The sequence below is a fragment of the Camelus bactrianus genome, chromosome 24 (genome assembly GCF_048773025.1).
Source record: "Camelus bactrianus isolate YW-2024 breed Bactrian camel chromosome 24, ASM4877302v1, whole genome shotgun sequence".
In the NCBI taxonomy this organism is placed as follows: Eukaryota; Metazoa; Chordata; class Mammalia; order Artiodactyla; family Camelidae; genus Camelus; species Camelus bactrianus.
This window is the reverse complement of record NC_133562.1, coordinates 17,280,043-17,300,031: the sequence shown is the minus strand read 5'-3', so window position 1 is coordinate 17,300,031 and position 19,989 is coordinate 17,280,043. Positions and strand designations below refer to the sequence as shown.

The 19,989-nt window shown below is 40.3% G+C and overlaps 2 protein-coding genes across 2 annotated transcripts in view; one reads left to right on the top strand and one right to left on the bottom strand.

Annotated features, from left to right (window-relative positions):
• The window catches only part of ELP2 (elongator acetyltransferase complex subunit 2), a 31,953-nt gene extending 31,554 nt beyond the window's left edge, over window positions 1–399 (bottom strand). Inside the window, exon 1 of the mRNA XM_010947204.3 lies at window positions 115–399. Coding sequence (XP_010945506.1) covers window positions 115–252 — 138 coding nt within the window. The 5' untranslated portion in view covers window positions 253–399. The remainder of the gene's footprint in view (window positions 1–114) is intronic.
• Window positions 400–792: 393 nt separating this feature from the next.
• On the top strand, window positions 793–18,934 carry SLC39A6 (solute carrier family 39 member 6). Its single transcript, XM_074352243.1, has 10 exons — window positions 793–1,111; window positions 2,774–3,508; window positions 4,984–5,167; window positions 6,026–6,195; window positions 7,201–7,419; window positions 11,492–11,597; window positions 13,914–14,291; window positions 15,480–15,560; window positions 16,685–16,875; window positions 17,677–18,934. The coding sequence occupies exons 2-10, from the start codon at window positions 2,783–2,785 to the stop codon at window positions 17,827–17,829; spliced, it is 2,208 nt and encodes a 735-aa protein (XP_074208344.1). The 5' UTR covers window positions 793–1,111; window positions 2,774–2,782; the 3' UTR covers window positions 17,830–18,934.
• Window positions 18,935–19,989: the final 1,055 nt, after the last annotated feature.

The window sequence follows — 19,989 nt, the reverse complement described above, 5'->3', positions numbered from 1 at the left end:
GACCGCAAAGCGGGTCTCCACGCACCGGAACAGCGTCTATAGTGCTCCCCGAGCGCACCCAGCAGATTCGGCCCCAGAAGCACACGGGGTCGGGCGAATGGCCACCTCCATTACCTGAGGGTCATAGAGCACCACGGAACAGGACGTGCCGAAGGCCAGAAGTCCTCCGGGCCCGGAGCTCCAGCTCAGGGCTCCCCGCACCCGGTTCGGGCAGCAAAACACGTGAGATGTCTCCAGTACGGGAGCCACCATGCTGCTGGCTGGTCAGCAGCAGAAACCCTGGCGCGCACTTCCGCCCTCGGAGCGGAACTGCTCGCCGGCCGCCTCTCCCGCTGGCGTATCCGCACCGCGTTTCCGAGGCGACCGGGGGCGGGACGGCCTCTGCCCCGCCCCGCCGGGCCCGCCCTGCTCCGCGGCCCGAATGGTCTCGAGTTCCCGGCTGCGTCTACCGGCGTTCGTCTCCTGTCTCGTGACCCAGGGCACAAGCACGTCCCGTCCCAGGCTCGAAGACCCTACCGGAACAGCTCAACAACCTCCACAAAAACCCGGGGCTCGTGTGCCGGGGCAGCGGCAGGAACGTCTCGCTGTCCCTCACGGCCGGCTCCCAGCAGGGAACAGGGCCGGCCCGACTGAGAGCCTTGAATAGCGAGCCTTGGGCCTCAGAGAGGCAGGGCCGTGGAAGGGCTCGAGGAAGGGGCACCCAATTAGTCTCGGCGCTTACAGCCCGCCGGGACCGTGTCTCCGCCCCGCCCCTGCCGCGGCGCCGGCGAACAGGCGGACGCGCGGATCCGCCTACCCAGGACGGGGTCGCGCCGCACTGCGCATGCCCCGCAGTCATGGCCGGCGGAGGCGGTGGTTCCCGGCGGCGCGCTGCGCGCGGCGGTAATTAGTAATTGTCCTCCTGCTGCCGGGAGGCAAGGGCGCGTGAGGCGCGGCTTCCCGGTGGCTGCGTGGCTGTACCCCGACCGAGGGGCAGGCGAGCAGATGAGACCGCCGCTTCTCCGTGCTCTGTAGAGGTTTCTAGGGAGAGAAGCACAGGCCGGTTCTGAGCCCTTCGGATCGCCCGCGGGAACTGAACCGGCGCGTGGGACCGGGCCGAGGCCGCAGAGAGGTGAGTCCCGCGGGTCCGGGAGTGGCGGGCGGAGAGGGGAGCCCCGCGGGCCGTGGAGGCCAGACTTCCCAGTTTGGGGTGCACAGATGGGCTTCGGGGTCCAACGGCGGACTTTCTAAGGAAACGGTTTGTCCTGTTCGTCTCATTTTCGAAGAAGGTACTGTCATGTTTAAAAATAAGAAGCCCTTAGAAGCAGTTTTGTGTCCTCTCTTTCCCGTTTTATTCACTCTCCCCTTTCTCCAGGCTCTTTCGACTTCCTTTTCTCCAACACACGCGGTCTCGCAGGGAAGGAGATCCGCTGGAAGGTCCGGGATCGCCTTAAGCATCCTTCCTGGAGAAAGGCATGGAGCTTCCCCCGAGCCTTTCGTCTGTGGTTGTCCCCACATACCCTGCTCCTTGTCCCTCTTCGGCGAATGATTTCTAAATGGTTCTCTAATGCCTATTAAAACTTCCCACCCCGAGGATTGTTCTTTTAGGAGTCTAGCCCTGTGGTAGTAGTATGTACTTACATTTTCCACAGTATGATCAGCAGTTGTGCAACATTGCTGATAGTGTGTGGAGCACTTCCACATACATCCGTTCATGTGGTTTTCCTGATACCCTATAAAATAGGTTTTACCAGCTTTGCCTAATCCAAGGAAGAACAGCAGAAAGTGGTAGAGCTAGGTTACCCCTCGCCCTTGTCTCACTCCAGAGCCTGACCTCTGCCCCTTTCACTAGAGGCAGGGGAGTTTGGTCACGGTCACCACCCACCATTGGTTTTGGACATCTATCTGCTGGCTGGGTCCTGAGATATTGGGCTATCTGCTCATCTGGACTATACCTTCCTCTGCTTCACTGACTTCTGCTTTTCAAGGCTCAGCTGGATTCTTAACTCCTCTTCAGAGCATAGGACTTTGGTTCCAAACACTTATTTGAATGTGTGATAGACTATGATAAAAACTTCATTAGTCTATAGCAGCATAAGAGCCATATGGTAAAAAATTTTAACTTTAAGAACTGTTACTGTGCGGTTGTTCAAAAGAATGAGTTCGCTTTATATGTACTGACATGGAAAGATGTCTTGTTGAGTGGGGGAAAAAAGATCCCTTTTGTGTGGTTGATGCAAACATCAACCTGAAGTATGCACCAGGGATGCATAAGAAACTGACAAAATCGGGTACCTCTGAGGATTGAAATTGAGAGAAAGAAGCCTTAAATTGATTTGTATATAGTTTAAGAAAAAAAATTTGTTATGACTTATTCTGAGATTGCTTGTTTCTATCTTTTTTGACGTTAAAAGATTGTTCTGTGAAATGATGGTGGTGGTGGAGGTAGTTACGTTTTGTTTCGAATTGTTCTAAACACAGTAAGTTGCTAGTATGGCTGTGACCACATGGATCCCTCCAGCCCTGGAATTACTGCTGCTTTTACAGTGCTAATCACAGAGTCCTAGCGCTCAACTGCTCTCCAGTAGTTTCACATGTTTTAACAATGCAGGGATAGAGAGCCTAGGTCTCCAGTTCTCTGTATTTTCACAGTACCTAGCACTATACTGGTCACATTGGATGATGCTCTGTAAAACTTGATCATTTGATTAGACATCAGTTTTTGGCATGAGATTTCGAATTCAATTTGTTTTGTAAGTGAAGACAAGGATTTTTTTTTTTTTGTCTTCTTTAGGAAAGTACAATGGCGAGGAATTTATCTGTAATCTTGATCCTGACCGTCACCCTGTCAGTCACACATCCCCTTCATGAAGTAGGACCAGCCACTGCTTTCCCTCAAGCCACTGAGAAAATTATTCCGAATTGGGAATCTGGCATTAATGTTGACTTGGCCATTACCACACAACAACATCATCTACAGCAGCTTTTCCATCGCTATGGAGAAAACAATTCCTTGTCAGTTGAAGGGTTCAGAAAATTGCTTCAGAATATAGGCATAGATAAGATTAAAAGAATCCATATTCACCATGACCACGAGCATCACTCTGACCGTGAGCACCACTCTCACCATAACCATGCTGCTTCCAGTAAAAATAATCGGAAAACTCTTTGCCCCGACCATGACTCTGATAGTTCAAGTAAAGATCCTAGAAACAGCCAGGGAAAAGGATCTCACCGATCAGAACATACCAATAGTAGAAGGAATGTTTTAATCAAGGATGGTGTTGGTGCTAGTGAAGTGACCTCAACTGTATATAATGCTGTCTCTGAAGGAACTCACTTTCTAGAGACGGTAGAAACTCCAAAACATGGAAACCTTCTCCCCAAAGATGTGAACAGTTCCACTCCACCCAGTATCACAGAAAAGAGCCGGGTGAGCTGGCTGCCTAGTAGGAAAACAAATGAATCTGTGAGTGAGCCCAGGAAAGGCTTTATGTATTCCAGAAGCACAAACGAAAATACTCAGGAGGTAAGATGAGTATTTTATTTTAATCAGTATGCCTGCTTGTCTGTGCTGTCATTGCCATTCTATCTCAGTTGTAAGGAGTTTAAAGTGAAAATAAAATGGTGACTTCATTGAGAAGGAAATTTCTTTCTCAGCAAGGCACTTACCTCAGAGTGTCCATACGGTGTTGTAAACATTCCTGACACAAAACTTGGGGGTACTTCTTTGGTAAGAATAGTGCCACCTGCTAAAACTGTTTTTCTAATATAGAATTCAAAAAAAGTATAGAAAGCAGATATCAAAGTTATTTTTGTAGAAAATCTTTAAAGATGAATACTACTAATAAAAAACAGAAAGTCAAACAAGCAGGAGTTAGAATTCATGGTTTGGGGAAAGGTGTGGCTGAAAGGGCTGAAGAATGCAAGAAAAGCAGCTTTACCTCCTTTGCAGAGAGATCGCTGTGGTTTGTCGGGTGATTGAAATTGGAGCTGCTACCAAGAGTGATGTGCTAGACAAGTAAAAAAAAAATCTGGGCAGTGAGGCTCTGAGTTAATGTGGTTTTTTTCTAGAATTAGACTTCCAGACTGTACACGGTTTGCCTTGTCTGAGAGATACCAAGAACAAGGAAGTCGTTGGTTTATGTTAATAGGCAGAACTTAAGTACTTCATTCAAACCATCACATGACCGTAGTAAATCTGGGATAATCGTACTCGTGGTCATTCCCATAGTGACACTAGTGATAAAGTTTGTTCTGAGCAGTACTGGCCAGGAAGTGTGGGAGTTTAACTTTACATAAGATAAGAAATAGGTGCTACCGCCAATTTTTTGGCGAGAAGAGGAGCTTAGATTACCCGGAGGAGAGTCTCTTCAAACTAAGGCTGTCGTCTCATTAAACTGTTGAAACAGCTGCCTGCCAGTACAGGTTTGTTTTATTAACCAGCCTTGCCCTCCACAGGAGTAATCTACATAACTTAATGTTCTCTTGTAGAGCATTATTTTGCTAGGTCTGTAGACAGAACTGAGCTAAGTTTTTGCAAGTACAGTCATTGCTGGCAGAGTGACGTGTCTTGGGCTTGTCTAGGCCAGGTAGGGTAGCGTTAGTACTAAAACAACGTATTTCTCAATCTCTAATTAACCCCATCTCAAAATTAAAGCTCATTTCCTTAAAAGGTTTACACAGTGAGTTAACAGGCTTGTGAAAGGCCGTTCACCCTCCAGCCTTTTCCACTTGAGGCTTTCTCCCAAGGTGACTAGTGATGGGACTGCTTCTCCCAAGAATAGGCAGAAGCGACGGGATGCCACTCGTGTGACATAGAATCTCCAGGTAGCTTGAGGCAAGCTCCAGAGTACTCAAAACAAAAGTTGGTTTTGATTCACCTTAACTTAAAAAAATAAAGAAGTAGCTTCAGTAAGGAAAGGGTGTTGCATCATCAAAAAACTGTTTTGGATTCTCTAATGGGAATGCCTTTTAGTGACTTCATTGCTTCATTTTCCTCAGTGTTTCAACGCGTCAAAGCTGCTTACCTCTCATGGCATGGGCATCCATGTTCCACTGAATGCAACCGAGTTCAACTATCTCTGCCCAGCCATCATCAATCAGATTGATGCTAGATCATGTCTGATTCATACAACGAGTGAAAAGAAAGCCGAGATCCCTCCAAAGAGCAATTCTTTACAAATAGGTAAAATTGCCTTTTTTACATAAAAATCGTTTCCAAGAGATACGTTTATATTGTACATTTCCTTATATTCACATCAACCTATTCATTTTCCTGCATAATTCCAAATGTATCATTTTGATCTCTGCCTTGAATGTGAAGAAAGCAAGTGTGTTAGCCTTACCCTTAAAAAAAAAAAAACAACAACAAAACAAACAAAAACCAGAAAATGAAACTTAGATTGTAAATTATGTGAGGTCCTCCCACAGGATGTGTCAGGATCATTCAAAATTTGGGCTCTTTATATGTCGTTACCCTGTTTGGAGAAAGGTCAGAGTTAATCTGCTGTTTAGGAGTCTAATTCTGGTATATTATTCATAAATGAGACTAGACATGCCCTGCTATAGTGTAGAGTTGCATTGCTCAAAAACTATAATGAAATGATTGCTTTGTTTATTGAAGATACTGTTCAGTTCTGGTTTCCTTTTTTTCTCCTATCTTCCTTCTTCTTCCTTCCTTCCTTTTTTCCCTAGTGCTTTCTTCTCTCTCATAATTCAGCTGTTATGGGAGTCTGAAAACTCAGTTCCCAAGTGAGCTAGAGTTTATCCTTGGTAACCATGTCTTCCCCTCCCTTTAGGCCCCGCTGAAGAATTTTCCACTAGGTTTATGCCCTTTGCCTGGATGGTTCAGTCAGATTGTTCATTTGATCCAGTTTCTTGGTTCTTGGTCTGTTACCACAGTCCTGTTTCACTGAGTTTGTATTTCTTTTGTTTGTAAAAGTTTCCTTGCTTTTACAAGGTGCTTTATGCGACTCCACAGTCTCTTTTAAAGTTTTATCAACTGTATGCTTTTTCTTTTGCTCTGTTTTGTTTTGTTTGACAGCTTGGGTTGGTGGCTTTATAGCCATTTCCATCATCAGTTTCCTGTCTTTGCTGGGTGTTATCTTAGTACCTCTCATGAATCGGGTGTTTTTCAAGTTTCTCCTGAGTTTCCTTGTGGCATTGGCTGTTGGAACATTGAGTGGTGATGCTTTTTTACACCTTCTTCCACATGTAAGTTCAGTAATTTGTCCTATTAGTGTGTTTTATTATTATTCAATATTAAATATGCGTGTGTGTGTTTATTTTTGGTTTGTACTGGAAGTCTTTGTATTGATATATATAAAAGGTTAGAAATTTGGTTTCAAAGAGTAGATTTTAAAATACATTTGGTAAATAAGAGCTTCATTTTTGTGCTAGATCTTAATACACATTCTTTTTTTGCTTTTCTCTTTAAAGGGAATTTACTAAATGCAGATTTATTTAACTTTTTGGGACCCAGTTAATAAAAGGAGACAGATTCTACTCAGATATTAGTACTGTGGCAGACTGCAACAATGTGAATTATCTGCTTACATATTAGTGTAGTTGTCACAGAAATAAAAAATGTGACTCTTCAGGTACTCAAAAAACAGCTCCCCAGCCACCAGACGGCAGATGTTCAGGAATACCTGCGGCACAGAGCAGCAGATGTTGGGGGTAATACCCTGTGGGCCCCCAGTCTCACCTGTGTTGGTGTGCACCACACCTGGTTCCCAGCATGCAGTGGCAGAAGTTCTGCTGCACTCGACTGCACCTGGATCTCGGGTGCCGCCAGGGCCTATCACCCAGCCTGGCTTCCTGGAAGCACACTGATGGCTGTGGTAGGGGCCTTTCAGCTGAAAGTATTAGCAGTAGACATTATACACCTCTTAATTCTGGCAGTTGCCTGTTATTTGTGGCCACGGAAAAACATTGGAAATACCCACTGCCTATATATTATGAGGGTCATTGGGGAATGAATCTGTCTTTACACTAGACAGATTCACTCTACTAAGTGCTATTACATACTTTAAGCTCTAGGTCGCTGCTGCTTGTTGGCCGCTTTATTTTTAATACCCTAAACTTCCCCTCATTCCGAAGTGTCACATCAATTGCCTGATTCTGAATGATTTCAAATTTGATGTTAATCATTTTAGCCAATTTTTCCGACATGTGTGAACTAATGAATTTATAAAGTCCATATTATTTTGCCTTTAGTCCCATGCAAGTCACCACCATAGTCACATCCATGAAGAGCAAGCGATGGAAATGAAGAGAGGGCCGCTTTTCAGCCATCTCTCTTCTCAAAACATAGAAGAAAGTTCCTATTTTGATTCCACGTGGAAAGGTCTGACAGCACTGGGAGGCTTGTATTTCATGTTTCTTGTTGAACATGTGCTCACGTTGATCAAGCAATTTAAAGATAAGAAAAAAAAGGTAAGAAAAAGTATACCGAGTCCTGACTGTACATCGGGCAGTTGTTTAGAGTAGTACTTGAACTAAACTGTTGGCAGAGCTTGTCCAGGGGGTGCGATCTTCATTTGAGAGGAGGTTCGGGGTCTTTTTGCTCCCAGAGGCATTCATGGAGAACAGTTGTGTATCTTTATCACCCTGGAGTTCTCTATGCTCAGTGTTCCCCTCAAAGTCACAAGAGGGTAAGAAAGGCAAGAATAAATATCTGTATAAATGACGAAAAGGCACATGCAGGGCCTTGAACACCAGAGGCGTCATGATTATGGCATTGGTGGTGGCAGTGGTTTCATAGGTGTACCCTTATCCCCAGACTCGTTGAGTTGTATACATTAAATATGTGCGGCTTTTTATATGTCAGTCATACCTCAATAAAGTGGTTTAAGAAAAAAGTATCATGGATTAACTTTAAATTACTCACCCAGTAGCTGAATATTCTATTTTGTTTGAAAGACTTGTCCTTTGCAAACTGCCACTCAGAAAATAGTATGAAGCTCAACAGTGGGCCCTCTGTTTCTGGTAAAAATATCTTTTGAGTTGCCTTTGGTTATCTGCCTCTTCCTATCTGATGTGACCGAGCAAGTCAGTCAAAAGACTGTCCTAATGGGGACTCTTAAAAATAACATGTACACATCTTGGACAGTTTATCTTAAAACGTTTGTGGACTCATATTTCTGATCATTTGATGTTGACTAGGATTTCCTTTGAGTTGGAGTTCTGAGTGATCAGTTTTTTCTCTACAGCCATGCTGCTTCATCTCAATTTCCAATTCTGGTTTCTCTGAAATTGAGCAAGAGGTTACACACTTGTAAAGCTATTTTGAGTACAGAAGCTAGATTTTGGAAATATAAAAGATTTTATACAGCGGTTGCCTTATGTAATTTAATAGCCTTTTTAAAGTCTTTAAGCAACTTGCCTCTGAATCCTTCCAAAGCAGTCAACTTAAGTTTTCATAGAAGTAACTATCCTCACCGTCATTTCATAGTTTGGGTAATATGTAATTAAATTGTGCAGTTGCAGTAACAGCCATAGTTGGCAGGAAGAGGTTTGGAAACTAACATAGTTGATTCTTACTGAGCACAGTGCTCCCTCTGGGAAACAAGTGCGTGTATGGACAGAAGAATAGCCTCCTCCACCCTGTGAATATTTGCCCTGATAGATTTTACATTCACTAAAATCTCAAATTGCAAAATTGGGACCTTTACAAGACCTGAATTTTGAGGGGAGAAGTGAAATAACAATAGCTTACTCATTCTTAATCCAGAAAGTCATCTTCCATGTTCCCATTGTCCCTGTTGCTTCACTTGGATGGGTTTAAGGATATATCTTTACACTCTCTGGGATTGTTCTTACCTTTGTAAAAAAAAAAAAAAAAAAAAAAAAAGGATCATTTTTAAGTTTTGGGGAGCAGGGAGTTGTTTATGTTTATTTGTTTTACTGTGTTTCTGTTTCAAATGCCATATTTTATTTAGCATTCCAATTTCAATTTAATTTTCAAATTTTACAAGACAGAACAATGTTTTTCAGACTCTTGTGAGTTGTGAAATCAATCTTGCATTGTGACCAGTCTTTTTAATGCAACAGTGACGTTAGAGTAGATTTTGTATATTTCTGTAGATTATAGTCAAAAAAGCTTAATAATCTCTGTTCTAAAATAATTTCTACTCATATGTAAGTTCTAGGACCTCTCCGTCTTAGTTACTGCTCTATCTCCAATGGCTAGAATAGTGTCTGGCACATAATAGATGGATTGGTAAATATTTGTTGCATGTATAAGAAACATTAAATGGCAAGTAAGTATGATTTCTAGACAAAGATTTCCACAGGAGTTTTGCAAACATTACATCTTCTCTTACTTTTTAGAATATATTGAGTTTATCTTTTTTCAGAGGCATCCAGATCTTAGTGTTACTTAACAGTTTTTAATCTCATTTGGTTCTCAGAAAGGAAAGAACTATTCATTATATGGTAAGTATTGGGAGTTCTTCAGACCTGTAACGGAACGTTTTACCTAGGATTTCCCTTAAGACATCTGTCCTGCACCCCTGGAATTTCTGTATATCCCAGTTTTAGATTACCTGCAAATATATGTCAGTCTGAAATATCTATATTCAGATTAGGTTTATATCTCATACTTAATATAGTTAGACCCTTATAATAGTTCAACCTCAAACTTTCTTTCTGCCAGTAACTGTTATTGCCCATGCTGGAACCCTGAGAATCATCTGTGAATCTCCCTCATCCTCATATCCAGCTTAGTTTCATTAAAAATACCCAGAGGTTTTTCAGTTCTCTCCGTCTTCCTTGATGTCATCCTGGCCCACGCCAGGCTTATCTCCTACCTGGGTGACAGCAGTTGCTTCCTATAGCTGGCCTGTCTACATTATTTTGTTGTCTTCTTCTCCCAATCCAGAGAAGAGCAGGCAGAGTGATTTGTTTAAACGAAAATCTGTTGAGGTTGGACACCGCTACTTAAAGTCCTTTCTTTAGTGCTTCTCATTTGCTTTTAGGACAAAGTCCACAACTTTTCACGTGGTTTGCGTTCTCTGGTCTCCCCCGGACCTGGTAGGCCCCCACTACATTGCACTCCTTTCAGTTTAGAAAGCAGCTGGCTCCTTCCTGCTTTCGGGCCCTCCCACATCCCTCTCCCTTCCCGCCCTTTCCAGCAAACCGCTGCTCCTCTTTAGGTCTCAGTATAAGTATCACTTCCTCAAGGAATCCCATCCTCGGGCTTCATTAGGTCATGTTACCATACACTCATAGCCCTCTGTGTTTTTCCTTTGTAAAATGTATTGAAAATTGACATCAAAGACTTGAATAATCATTATCTTTGTACAGCCTCCTCCCTGCGGGTGATAAGCTCCATAAGAACAAGGACTTTGTGTGTCTTGTTTTACAACGTGTTGCCAGCATTCAGCTTAGGGAACGTTATAGGCTCTTAATACAGAATGAATGAAATGGTTTCAAACTGTATGTTCTAGAGAGGGTCATTGCCCAACAAGAAATGAAGCATCAACTGAAGTGATTTAAAATACCCTTAGTTCATTTATTTGCACAAATTTTTAAGTACTTTCTCTGCAGCACTATGCTAAGTGTTAGTATAAAGATTTGTCAGTGCTTGTCTTCAAAAACTCTTATAACCTAAGAATGTACAGGTATTTTATATGCTTTTAAAGCTTGAATGAAATCCCATCTATGGTGGTGATCATTTAAGTCTTATTCAAAAATATTGCCAATAAGAAATCTATTATTTTTGTGACAGTTTTCATTATCCTGAATATTATCTTCTATATAACTAAATAATACACAGGCACCATTGTTCAAACAGTGAACTTTATCCTTGGGCTCAGAGATATGGACAATAACCCAATATCACTGGGTTAACTATCTGAATACCAATACCAATTCAGATGGTTAACCCAGTGATAAATTCAAGGCTAACTAATAGAGATTTATTTAAAAAGAGAAAACTTGTTGTTGGTGTTTTATTACAGGAAAAGTATTTTAGTTTTAGTAACATACATGTCAGTGTCACAGTATAGTTGTAAGTTAATAAAAAGTAAGAGTTTCAGTGTCCAAAGGCATAGAAGAAACCAGGGAATTGGTTAGCAGATCACTAAATGCCTGGGGGAAATGACTCTAGCTGGGTCTGGAGATCTAGTTAAAATCCACATTCTATTTCATTAGGTCTGGCATGTGGCCTGAGATTGTGCATTTCTCACAAGCTCCCCAGGGGAGGCGGTGTTGTTTATGGAAGACCAAATTTAGACCATAGGACCTAGGGAACATTCAGAAAGATGGATGTATAATTTTTCTTTCATATTACTGAGGCATTAATTCTTAACCTTTCTGGACAGTTCATTCCTAAAACAAACTACTCAGTGCTGTGCAAGTTAAGTACAGACCCTGCCCTTGGATGAAGTTTATTCTGTTACTCTGATGTCTTTTTCTATGAAGTCTTTTGCTTAACTGTTTATTTAAAGAGGTGTGCATAAGTAAACCAACTATTTTAAAGTATTGCTTTCCCTTGCTATTGTAGAATCAGAAAAAACCTGAAAGTGATGATGATGTTGAGATTAAGAAGCAGCTGTCCAAGTATGAATCTCAGCTTTCAACAAATGAGGAGAAAGTAGATGCAGATGATCGTAAGTCCTTATGAATCTGAGAGTTGGAGGGAATTCACTGCTCTGTGATTTGCAGGCAGCGTGGACTGTCTGGAAGAGATTGGACCATATCCTCCCACCCCTCCACTCCTTTTTTTTTTTTAAACTAGTATTTTTTTTTTTTTTAATTTGCCAGTGAGTTGGTTGTTCCTATATGTATTTACATCTCTTTTCCATAATTTTTTATTTTGAGGTAAACACAGACTTAGGGAAAAGTTCCAAAAATTCCTGTGCCCCTTTCCTGTATTCCCCAGTTATTTTACCTACACTTAATCATTCTTTCTCTTGTAGACATACGCACACATTTTTTTTCTAAACCATTTGAGAATAAGTTACAAACATGATGCTGCTTGGCCCCTAAATGCTTAATTTATGTTTCCTAAGAAAAAGAACATCCATTCTCTTGTAGTTACATTATCAATATCAGGAAATTAATGCCGGTACAATGCCATTTTCTGGTCTAGAGACCTTTTTTGTGTTTTTCAGATTGTCTTAATTATTCCTTTATACTCCCCACCGACCCCCAAAAGGAAAAAATTGATCCAGAGTACAATTCAGGATCAAATGTTGCATCTAGTTGCCCCTCATTTAGGGTTTAATTTTTTTCATTAAGTTGATCTGTTTGGGCAGGAAGAACACAAATGGTACTGTATCCTTTTCAGCGACCTGGTGTGTCACTGGACGTGATGCTCTGTCACGTATGGGTGGTGTTCATTTTGATCACTTGGCTAAGGTTGATTCTACCATGTTTCTCTGCTGTAAAGTTACTATTTTTCCTGTAACCTGACTGTTAGCTTGGCATTTTGTGTTGGGCAGACTTGGTTAAGATTAAAATTTTAAACCAAACACCTCACAACGACCTTCAAAGTCTTGTCCTGCCCTCTACTCTCCCCAGTGGTTCATTCTGTCTAGCCTCACTGGCCTCCTTTGCATCCTGTGAGAACACTAGGTCTGTCTCAGGGCCTGGCACTCACTGTTTCCTCTGCTTGGAGTGCTCTTCTCCCACATCTTCACGTAAATTTCTTCTGTTCTTTTTAAAAAAAAATTATTATTGTATTATTTTATTTATCTATTTATTTTTGGTGGGGTGGAGGAGGTAATTAGATTTATTTTTAACGGAGGTACTGGGGATTGAACCCAGGACCTTATGCATGCTAAGCATGCGCTCTACCACTTGAGCTATACTCTCCCCCCAGCCCCCCATTGTTCTGATCTCAACTCAGATATCTTCTCAGAGGCCTTCTGTACTGAGAGACCCCAATATAAAGGGCTCCCAGTCACTCTCCTTCATATAACCCTTTTCTGTTTTCTTCCCATGCTTTTCAATGCTGTAGATTACCTTATTTATACATTTGTTTCTTTGTTAAGTGGCTGTCTTCCCGCAGGAACATAAGCTTGAAGGCAGGGACTTTGTCATGCTCCACTGTCCCAATGCCTGGCCCGGTATCTGGACCAGAGTAGGTACTCAATAGATAGTTGCTGATTGCGGAAGAAGAAAAACTATCATTGCTTCTGCATGTGTGTAAGGTGTCTTGTCCACCCTTTGTCTTCCAGCATGCTGCTCTTCTGTTCAGAGCAAATAAAACACTCTCACTTGTCTTCCTGCGTCTGTTCTGTCTTCAGCTTTTGTATCGGGGCTCCGGTGAAATCTGTAACAGTGAAAGGAAGTAGCTGTTCTAGAATTGGACTAGTATCAGGAATGCGCCCAAGAAAGCTGATACCCATGTACAGGACAAAGAAAAGACAAAATCTTATTGTTGCAATTTACTTTTCTTTACGCAGATAGATAATAAATGTTTCTTGGTGATGATGGTAATTCAGGTTCTTCTATTTTTCCTTGAATTTTGCCCTCCGAAAAGCAGGGAATTAGATGATAGGATTATGCATGTTTTTTATTTCTTATTTTCAGTATTTTTCTTAAATATTTTTCTAAAATACTTTAAATATCTAAAATAAAATATTTTTTCTAAAATAGGTATGAGCATCTTTTGTGATCAGGAAAAAAGTCATCTTTAAAAATATAGAGAGACTGAAGAAGTTAAGGGAGGATCTGGGGGTAGTTATTGAAAGTTAACATTTAAAATCCATTTTTAATATGTGAGATCATTTAATTTCTAAAATAATTAAAATCTATGATATTTTTCATCAACAATACTGTACTGTCTAGTTCTGCCAGGTATGTGTGAGAGAGTCGCCACGCTTTAAGATCTTTTGCTGACTTTAGTTGTCAGTGGGGATGTTTGAGATGTGTCCATAGCTGTTTGACTTTGTCCCAATGTCCTTTATCTTTACACCTAGGACCTGAAGGCTATTTGCGAGCCGACTCACAAGAGCCCTCCCACTTTGATTCTCAACAGCCAGCAATCTTGGAAGAAGAGGAAGTCATGATAGCTCATGCTCATCCACAGGAAGTCTACAACGAATACGTGCCCAGAGGGTGCAAGAATAAATGCCATTCGCATTTCCATGATACTCTCGGCCAGTCGGATGATCTCATTCATCACCATCACGACTACCATCATATTCTCCATCACCACCACCACCAGAACCATCACCCCCACAGTCACAGTCAGCGCTACTCTCGGGAGGAGCTGAAGGATGCGGGCATTGCCACGTTGGCATGGATGGTGATAATGGGGGATGGCCTGCACAATTTCAGCGATGGCCTAGCCATTGGTATATGTCTACATATTTGTCCCTTGTTGGTTGACTTTGAAAATGTCACATTAGACTACCAGTCTTATTTTAACAGAAAGTAGGTTGGTTTGATAAGGCTATTAACTTCTAAGAGTATCAAAATGTTATTTCTTCTTTTGCTGCTTTGACAACAAAGTACTTGATAAATGTCAGGTCAGATAAAATGCTTGAAACTGTACTTGGCCCATTACTAAACTGTAGCTACCAAAAGTTGTTTTAATTTGCAAGATCTTAAAGATGAGGCTCTAACGTGTTTGAAGCACATGTGAGTTTTTTTCCCCCCAAATATATTTAAGTTCTCTTATCTGCAATATAAACAGTATTTATTAAAGTAAAAGAATCTTTTCCATAATCTTTTCTATTATACTAAAAGAATCTTCATCTATCTGACAAATTTAATTACTAATCTCTACCCAAAGAAGAATTACAGAATTTTTGGTATTAAATTGTTATGCTACAATTGGGAGATAATAGAATGTTTACAAATTATACTAACTTAGTGCTAGGAGGAACCATGGAAGTAATTACAGGTTAGGCGGCCGAAGCCCGGCAAGGTGAACTGCTTGCGGGAGAGGGTAGCGCTGTAGCCCAGCTGAGATGAGCCTGGGCCTTGGCTCCCTGGGAGCCTGGTACTCTTCCTCCTCTGTACTGTGTGCGGCGAAAGTGACAAGGGAGGATGTGCAAGTGCTCAGTCACAGTTTGTAAGCAGTCAGTTGTATAATGTGTTAGGTTTTAAAAGCAGGGAGAACTATTTGTCTTAGACCCTCCTTATGAGACAGTGAAAGAATGAATGTAAAAAAGTCTAATTACATTTGACTGCTGAGGTTTGTTTTTGGTTTTTTTTTTTCCTTAAAAAAAAAATCAGTTTATTTTATATTTTTAAATAAGTGTTTTAAGTGTAGCAGTTACTTCTAAGGTTTGTATGAGATCATTTAATCACTCTAAGGCATAGGGGAACCTTCCCTTCTCAGTCATACCTGCTTGTGCTCCTTTGGGAAATTTAAACCTAGTTGCAAATGTAATCTAAGATTACTAAAGAAAAAGGTCGAGAGCAGTTGAGAAAGTTCTGTTTACTCACAACCAGAATATAGTTGATTCTTTTACCTAATTTTGTATGCTGATAAGATTAAAAAATACCCACAGAATAATGTAGTGATTCTTACACAGGTGCTGCTTTTACTGAAGGTTTATCAAGTGGTTTGAGTACCTCTGTTGCTGTGTTTTGTCATGAGTTGCCTCATGAATTAGGTAAGCAAACCCTACAAATGGTATTTTCCAGGCGGGTAAAGTGTCTCAGTGTCACTGGCTTTTGCTAATGATAGCTCCAGCGAGCTTCCTCATAACTTTTATGCCTTTTCATAGGTTTACTAACCTAGCTAGCTTTCTTTTCTTACTGAGGACAAGTTTGTTTCCAGCCATAATTCTAACCCTATGATTACGATTACACAATTGCCTGCGTGGGGTCGCCAAAGAGATGCCTGGGTCCCTTTTCTTGTCTTCTTCCCTACCAGATATCTTCCTGTACCAGCATATCTTCCTGTACGGGTGACATCAGTGATCGTTTTCTTCATACACACAATATGAATAAGACCACAGGAATCTAAAAAAATCATCTTCCACTGACAGAAATTGACAAAGAGAATTTCATTGGCGCTAAAGAAAAGAGAAGCCGATGCATTGCATTTTGAATATTCTTTTTCTCTGTCACCAGGACTTAAAACTTTCCCAGAATTGTTCTGGTTCCCAGATCATGCCCTTGTTTTTCTTGTTCACCTTATTACACCTGTAATGCCATTTTCACTTCTGTTCTTTGGCATGTGTTCTGCCGTTTAGAAGGCCTCCCACCTTCCTGCTCTGTGCTTACAATCCTCAGCGTCTGGTCTGTGTTCCACATTCTAGATCCTTCAAGCGCCATGAAGCCCCTCTTAACTATTCTTGTCTTAATTTCTTTTTTTCTCCTTTTATAACCAGAACATTAGACTCTTCAGCTCTTAATTACATATTACCTTTATCATGTGCTGATCTTTTCATATGTGTTCTCTGCTCGCCTCTTCCTTCTTTGTGGCCAATTCAAAGCTCCTCGAAGACCACGCAGGAGCACAACAGTAGATTCGTGGTATTTACTGACATTCATTGACAAAGTGGGAGCCTTAAGAAAAACTTCGGATAAAAGATACCTTAATTTATAAAGCTGTTAGGATGATTTACACTGATTAACACTGTTAGACCTGGGTAATTCTTAATTTTGCTTTATATATTTTTCCCTCAAAAAAATTTGGAGAATTTCTTAAATCTGGGAAGTCTTTTGAGTACGTGCCTTAAAAATGATTTTTCAACTACTTCCTCCCCTCCCCCTTTTTTTTCTGTTAAAGGTGACTTTGCGGTTTTACTCAAGGCTGGCATGACTGTTAAGCAGGCTGTTCTCTATAATGCTTTGTCAGCCATGCTGGCGTATCTTGGAATGGCAACGGGAATTTTCATTGGTCATTATGCTGAAAATGTTTCTATGTGGATATTTGCACTTACTGCTGGCTTATTCATGTATGTTGCTCTAGTTGATATGGTAAGTTTTTAATAAGTCAGATTACAGAATTGGCTAACAGTGATATAGAGAAAATGTTGAATGAAATCTCATTTTTAAAAAGCTGTAGATTAAATATAGCAGTGAGAAGTGTTTCTGTAGGTAGCACACAAAATATAGATCCTTTATAGTTTATCTTTTTGGATTGTTGCTTACAAGCACATTTTTGTCTAACCTAATGTGTATTAGGATACACAAAAATATTTATCCCTTTTGATGTGTCTATTTTTAAGAGTAGAGCTTAGTAATCAAGCATTGAATTATCTGTAGACTTTTAGGAAACCTGGTACGAGCTACATGCTGTTCGCATACTGTGTGTACTTCAGAAAGCTTAAAGTTTCCTTATTAATGGACAAAGGAGTCATATCTTTTTGTTACCAAAGTCCACATAACAATCTCAGTGAATCTTAACTGCTAAAATTATATTTCATACAGTGTAAGGTTTCTGTATCTCTGAACTTCCAAGTGAGCCCTGTGTTATATCCAGATGTGGGCAATAAGCAGAGGAACTGGTATAGCTCTCTGTTTTACAGTGGAGCAAACTTGGACCAATATAAATTTTGACTTGCTGAGCAGAGCATGAATAATCATTGTTAATTAAACTGCTATGAAATGCTGTGTGACATTATTAGCCAGAGTCAGTATGTTTGTGGTCATGTTTTAGGGGATTGACCCATAGTATATCCAGCTACATGTAAAGCTTGTATGCTGTTCTGCAAATTCTTCCAAAAACTGATCTATGGTTCTAAAAACTTAAAGGTTGCTCTTTTTTTTTTCTTTAAGGTACCTGAGATGCTGCACAATGATGCTAGTGACCATGGATGTAGCCGCTGGGGATATTTCTTTTTACAGAATGCTGGAATACTTTTGGGTTTTGGAATTATGTTGCTTATTTCCATATTTGAACATAAAATTGTGTTTCGTATAAATTTCTAATTAAGGTATTAATGCTAGAGTAGCTTAAGAAAGCTGTAGTTTGCTGTCCATAGTTTGAATAGGTCATAGGGAGATGAGCTTGTATGCTGTGGTACGTAGCATTTAAGGTTTGTGAATTTTGTGATTTTTGTATTGAATATTGCCATTTGTTATGCCTATGAGGTCAGTTATGGTGGTAACATAAAGGTACGTTAAATATTTAAGTTATTCTATTTTGGGAATATAAGCTGTATGTGCAATTTACCAATATTACCAGTTTATTGTATAAACAAGAGATTTGGCATGACATGTTCTGTATATTTCAGGAAAAGATGTCTTTAATGTTTTTTCTAGAACTAATTTAATACAATAATTCACATGCTGGATTTTAGGCCTCTGAAGAACTGCTGGTATTTAGGATTAAGAATACGCATGAAGCCTAAGATACCAATAAAGCTTAAACTGAACTTAAGCTTAGAAATAAGGAGAAAGAGAGCAGAATCTGTGTGAATTGAGAAGACATAGATTTCTTATAAAAATAAATCCCAAAACTGGTTATAAAATAGAAGGGGAAAATTTAAATTTAAATGAAAAAAAGGCAGTACTAATACAGAGTACATTCATAATCATTTTTGTTAGCGTATTACTGTTGCCATAAAACCACAGCACTTTTTACTAATTTAGTTGTACATTTAACTTCATATAATAGAGACATCTAAATATATTTAATGAATTCAAGCAAAATATTATCACTTGACCAAGAATTTGGAATTTTAAAATATTTATGTGGAGATATACCAGGTGAGTTTGAGTAAGTTTTTGTATTGCCAAGACTTGGATATCACCAAGTTGTGTATCACCCAAAGTTATATTATTGGATGTTCTGGTTATCTGGTTTACCTCATGTCAGTGTATTAGAATTTCAAGATATATAAGGACATGAAAACCATACTGGGTATAAAATGACTTCTTGGATTCAGAAAGTACTTTGGTATCTTTCAGTGCTTCATTGTTGTCGTTATAAGCAAACTGTCATTTTTATATATAGTACTTTAGACATACTAGGGTTGTGTGACATTCTCTTGATGTTGCTTTTCTACGAAATAAATTCCCCATGTCAGCTTGATATATCTGATTTTCTTTTCTTTTTTTTTAATCGCCTTGGCCATTTTTAAGTGTACAGTTCAGTAATTTTAAGTATTGTGCAGTTGATCTCTGGAACTTTTTCACCTCCAAAAACAAATTATACCCATTAAACAACTCTTCATTTCCTCTTTCCTACAGCCCGTGGTAACCACCATTCTACTTTCTGTTTCTATGAATTTGAGATGTCTGCTTTTCTTAAGTATACTCCAGATTATATGTACTTACCAGTTCATTTATATTATTGTATTGGGTGCTCTTATTCGGTTTTTTAATTATTTATCACAAAGTGGACTTCAGAAAATATGGGTTCTCAGCTTGTTCCAAGCTGTCCCTAGCTTTAAAAAAAAAAAAAAAAAGCAACACATAAATCCCCTAGTTTATCTGAGTAGATTCTGGGATTAGGAAGGAAAGAACATTGATCATGTTAATTGAGGTTAGTGTAACCCTGGCACAAAACCATGCTGGGAAAGGCAATCTACCTTACACCCTAAGACACCCTACACATTCTTGTCAGCTATATCAAGAACATAAGACCCTGACCATGCTTTGCCTGGGCTGATTATCAGTGAAAAACCTTGAAAGATGAGGTTTGAGACAAAGAGCAGGCCTTGTAGAAAAGAGATGGATTCCCCAAGCTCAAGCTTTCCCTTTAAAACTTCCATGGTTGAACCAACTCTTCAGAGGTGGTTTTGGAGAAACACTGAGTCCACCGTCTCCCCAGGTGGCCAGCATTCTGATGAAAAGCAACATTTGTCTCTCTCGAGTATTGATTTTTGGACCCGAGTTTGGTAACACTAAGAAGGGATTGGAAGGCTTTATTGTAAGATTTGAGCTTGTGCTGGGTGATTCTCAGGATGTTTTAGGGAAATCAGGAGCCCGTTCTGGATTGGGTGCTGTCAGGAAGTGGGGGCAATTTGGTGATTGGATAGATGTTTGGCAGTTTTTATCTGGAATGCCAAAGGATTAAGATTGGGCTAGAGATAACATTGCTAAAGGAACCGTAATCATTTAGTTATAAGAGGAAGACATTAGCAA